The sequence below is a fragment of the Nansenia antarctica genome, assembly GCF_963989245.1.
Source record: "Nansenia antarctica genome assembly, chromosome: 7".
Classification (NCBI taxonomy): domain Eukaryota; kingdom Metazoa; phylum Chordata; class Actinopteri; order Argentiniformes; family Microstomatidae; genus Nansenia; species Nansenia antarctica.
Genome location: NC_137677.1, coordinates 18,609,065 through 18,613,802, shown reverse-complemented (window position 1 = coordinate 18,613,802; position 4,738 = coordinate 18,609,065). Strand labels below are relative to the sequence as shown.

At 43.9% G+C, this 4,738-nt stretch overlaps 1 protein-coding gene across 1 annotated transcript; it reads left to right on the top strand.

Moving 5' to 3' along the window:
* Nucleotides 1–2,480: 2,480 nt before the first annotated feature.
* On the top strand, nucleotides 2,481–3,803 carry LOC308161979 (uncharacterized protein). Its single transcript, XM_080536060.1, has 3 exons — nucleotides 2,481–2,609; nucleotides 2,746–3,320; nucleotides 3,433–3,803. Exons 1-3 carry the CDS (start codon nucleotides 2,499–2,501, stop codon nucleotides 3,707–3,709), a joined length of 963 nt encoding a protein of 320 aa, XP_080392186.1. The 5' UTR covers nucleotides 2,481–2,498; the 3' UTR covers nucleotides 3,710–3,803.
* The last annotated feature ends 935 nt before the right edge of the window (nucleotides 3,804–4,738 follow it).

Below are 4,738 nucleotides of genomic sequence, written 5' to 3'. Positions count from 1 at the left end.
GGCAACACTGGTGGCGACCCATCACCATAGGATCCATGGTGCTAAGACTATTTTCCCGGATACTGACGAAGAGGTTAGCGCGTGCATGTCCCATTAACCCCCGACAAAGGGGTTTCATCGCTGCACAGGGATGCTCTGAAAACCTGATGCTGCTTCAGACCGCCATAAGAAAGAGCAGAAGCGATCGAAGGACATAGGCGGTAGTGCTCATCGATCGACTTCGCAAAAGCCTTCGACTCCGTGCTGCACTAACACCTGCTGGACGCCCTACAGCAGAGGGGCCTAGACGAACACGTGCTTAAGTTGATCGAAAACTCTTACAAAGATTGTAAGACGGTATTGGAGGTCATCGAAGTGCGAACCGGGCGCAAAGGGCAAAGGCTTCAAAGTAGCGTTTTTGTAAAAAAAAAAAAAAAATCTGATTTCGTTTTTTTGTCACCAGACACAAGTTAAGGTTTTTAACTACCCACTCGTTATTTTTTCGAGCAGTTTTACGATAGTTAAATACGTGTACTTAATCAACAAAATAAGCTTATTTTTCGCCTGAATGTTTCTGAGAACTTGGGGGCGGGAACGTGAGCCCAGCTAACAACAACAATCGGTGTGAATGGCTGTGAGCTCAATCGGCGTAGCCAATAGCTGGGCGAGGGGGAGGGATAAAAAGCCACATGCTGGTCTGTGTACTGTATTCTGCTTACTGCTGTGTGACTGCAAGATGGAATCACAAATGCTCGCCGATGAGATCAACCGAATTTCTGTTGCCGGTAGAAGGATCGACAATGGAGAATTTATGACCTCGTTCATTGCTGACTACATGCACGGAGGCGATTCAGATCCTCTGTCCTCCTCGGATTCCGATAGCGAAGAAGAAGACTCGCTTCAACCACGATCTGAGATAAGTGATCTCGCCGAAGATTGGTCTGACGTGAATGTTGAAAATGAGTTTACCGAGCAAGACTCAGAATTGGACAAAATCAAACGATTTGAGTGCAAATGCCAGCGTAGTCGCACAGACAATGCTCGACCGAGAATCTCTTGCAGCAAAAGACTGTCTTCTGAACTGATCTACGAGACGCGGTTGAATACAGCATCTTTAGATGCAGAGAACAAAGACTTGCTGGTTATGGGTGGTCTCTTGACGTCAATGAATCGTTCTATTTTGACTCAAGGTCTCAAAAAGCTGCCTAAAAAACGCAAGTTATCCAGGGTATCATACTCCATTCAGGGGACCAACGTCTGCCGTGACACCTACTGCTTCGTATTGGGGTAAGCTTTTTAAAATGTATACGTTCTGTTACTGTTAGTAGTTAACATGACCTAGCATGTATCGTGGCGTTAGCCATGCTAGCAGACATCAGCTATTTCTACTGTGCTGTTATTTATACGTTCTGTTACTGTTAGTAGTTAACATGACCTAGCATGTATCGTGGCGTTAGCCTTGCTAGCAGACATCAGCTATTTCTACTGTGCTGTTATTTATACGTTCTGTTACTGTTAGTAGTTAACATGACCTAGCATGTATCGTGGCGTTAGCCATGCTAGCAGACATCAGATTCTACTGTGCTGTTATTTATACGTTCTGTTACTGTTAGTAGTTAAAATGACCTAGTATGTATCGTGGCGTTAGCCATGCTAGCTAGCAGACATTATCTATAGCTATTAGTCTATTATTTATACGTTCTGTTGTTTTTTCTGCTCAGGATAAGCAGCCGAACTCTCCATACCATTTCCCAATGGTACCAGGAGCACGGTGCTCTGCCACGCGAGAGAAAGACATGTCGAAAAAACAAAAACTTTCACACAAAAGATGACGTCGATGCAGTCGTGACATTCATCAACAACTACGCTGAAGATCACGCCATTATTCTACCTGGCAGACACCCTGGACACAGGGACTACAGTGCTAAACTGCTGCCGTCCAATGTCACCAAAACCTCCGTCTGGCGTCTCTACAATGATGCTCTGCAAAAATCTGGTATGTAAAATGTGTGTGTGGGACTACAATCCAAGATTACAGAAATGTAACATAATGTAAAATATGTTACATTGTGTTAAATATGCTAAAACAACTTTTTAAAATGACTTGACTGATGGCTGTGTTAACAGCCAGGCCCTGTGTATACACTGTGATAGCCATGCTAATGTGCAATTAACAAATTCAGATTCATGAGCCTGAAGTTGCTATTGCCAATACAATGGGGGGGTTTGTTTAAAAAAAGGCACATTCATTGAGACTCATACTCATACTCATACTCATAAAATCTTCTTTTGCAGAGCAACGTGTTGTTAGTGCGCAAGGCTTCCGAAAGCTGTGGAAGGAATTGCTCCCTCAAATAACCAGCACCAAACCCCGGACAGATCTGTGCTGGGAGTGCCAGAGGAACAACTACCAAGTGTTACGAAGTGCCAATCTGCCGGATGTGGTGAAATCAGCCAAGCTGAAGAAGCAGGAGAAGCATCTAGACCGTGTTGCAATGGAGCGTTCTTTCTACCAGAAAATGAATATTGCATGTGCGGAGGTCTGTGAGGAATTGCAGCTCTCTCTTGGCCCCTCCACACCAGCAAGCAAGGAAATCACAATGCACTACAGTTTTGATTTTGCACAACAGGTGAGAATAACTTCATCCTATGACACTGTTGATTTGGTTGATTGAATTTCATTTACCCACACACACACCTCTGTGATGTTACTTTTCACTGCATCTAATCTTTTTCTTCTCTTCCTCTTTTGCCTCTCTTTCTTAGGTCCACTACCCCTCTGACCCTCATCAACCAGGGCCCATGTACTTTCTGACTCCACGCAAGTGCGGCATCTTTGGTGTCTCCTGCGAAGGGATGCCTAGGCAGGTGAACTACCTCATCGATGAAGGGATGTCATCAAGTAAGGGCAGCAACGCAGTCATCAATTACCTGCATCACTTCTTCGAGAAGTATGGAGTTGGAGAAACATACGTGGACCTGAACTGTGACAACTGCAGTGGCCAAAACAAGAACAACTTCATGCTGTGGTACTGTGCGTGGCGGACCATGCATGGCCTTCACAAGACACTGGCCCTCCACTTCCTGATTGCAGGCCACACCAAGTTTGGCCCCGACTGGTGCTTTGGCCTTATCAAGCAGTGCTTCAGGAAGACCAGAGTGGACACTTTGGATGACATTGTTAAAGTCGTGAGGGCCAGCTCTCCAGTGAAACACGTCAACATCCCCCAGCTTGTAGGCCTGGAGAATGGCACCGTGCTGGTTCAAACCTACGACTGGCAAAAGCATCTGGGTGCCTACTTCCGAAAGCTCCCACAGATTAAGAGTTACCAGCACTTCAGGTAATTCATTGTCATGTATTTACCTATTTCATTTTATGAACATAGTATGGCGGTCATATAATATAATTTACTGTGGGCAATCATTTAATGCATTGTCTTCATTCTGTTGCAGCTTTGATGCTCGGAAACCTGGCGTGGTTATAGCCTGGGAACACGACGGGGCAGAACAAGTCGAGTTTCAGCTACTGAAACACACTGATGTCAAGCCCCCCAGAGGTGATCTTCCTGTGCAAGCCCCACCCGGACTTGACGTGGCCAGACAGAAGTACCTTTTTGACAAGATCAGAGAATTCTGTACTGATGAGGCGAAAGACACTACATGCCCCTGCCCACCAGACTCCACAGCACCTCTGAAAAAGGCACCTCAGAAAAAGGCTGTCCGTTTGTAGCTGCAGGACAAACACACAGGAGGAATGCAGGAATTGCACACTGATTGTACTTTGCACAGCTTGCCGCAGTATTGTTCTGCTTTTTCCTCCTTAATATTAGTCATGCCTGATGTTATTTGATAAAGTCTAGATTTGAGCTGTAACTCTGTGCCTCGGATAGGAGCATTTTATCACTGTAATAACGTGCCACTTTTTTACTCCTACTTTTTTTACATGGTTCATTCTGATTGCAGTACTGTGATTTGGTACACTTTTTTTGTGCAATATTGGTGTGAAGTGTGCCCATATATTTTTATTTTTATTAGATGTGCTTTGGTCGACATGACGTGACGTGCAATATTGGTGTGAAGTGTTTGTGAAGTGTGCCCATATATATTTTTTTTTATTCGATGTGCTTTGGTCGACATGACGTGACGTGTTTGTGAAGTGTGCCCATATTCTGTGTATGACACAATATTTACAGTGATATCTTTATCCTACCTATGCTTGTGTACTGTAAAATAAATTCTGATTCTGATTGAATACTTTTTTGTATCATTACAAGACTAACTATAACAGTTACAACAACCATAAATAATAATAAGCTGGGTAATTAGCTTAGGTAATACCTTGCTAGGTAATAATGTTATAGCTGTATAACTATAGCTGTCTGACCCAGTGACCAGTATTGACAGCTGATAGCTGTCAAGCTAGAGGGGGAGTGGTTGGGGGTGGGGTTGACCAGCTATTGTTACCGCCCATTACCTGCCTGTGTGAAGGTGTGAAAAAGTCCCAAATCTTTGAAGGGCTTTTTCTCAGGATTTAGTTTTCAGGGTTAACAAGTTTCAAATACTCATGTTGTCTTACATTTTTTCCCGATGTCTATGTATGACATATCATTTGAAAGCTTACAATCTGTAGTTTAAGCATATGTAAAAAACAGAAAAATGACTTTGCCCCCTCTTTGATCATTCCACCAGATCGCGTCACATTAATGGCCAACCCAGAATAATGAGGTGCTAAGAAGAATACTGGGTGTGAGAGGCAGCA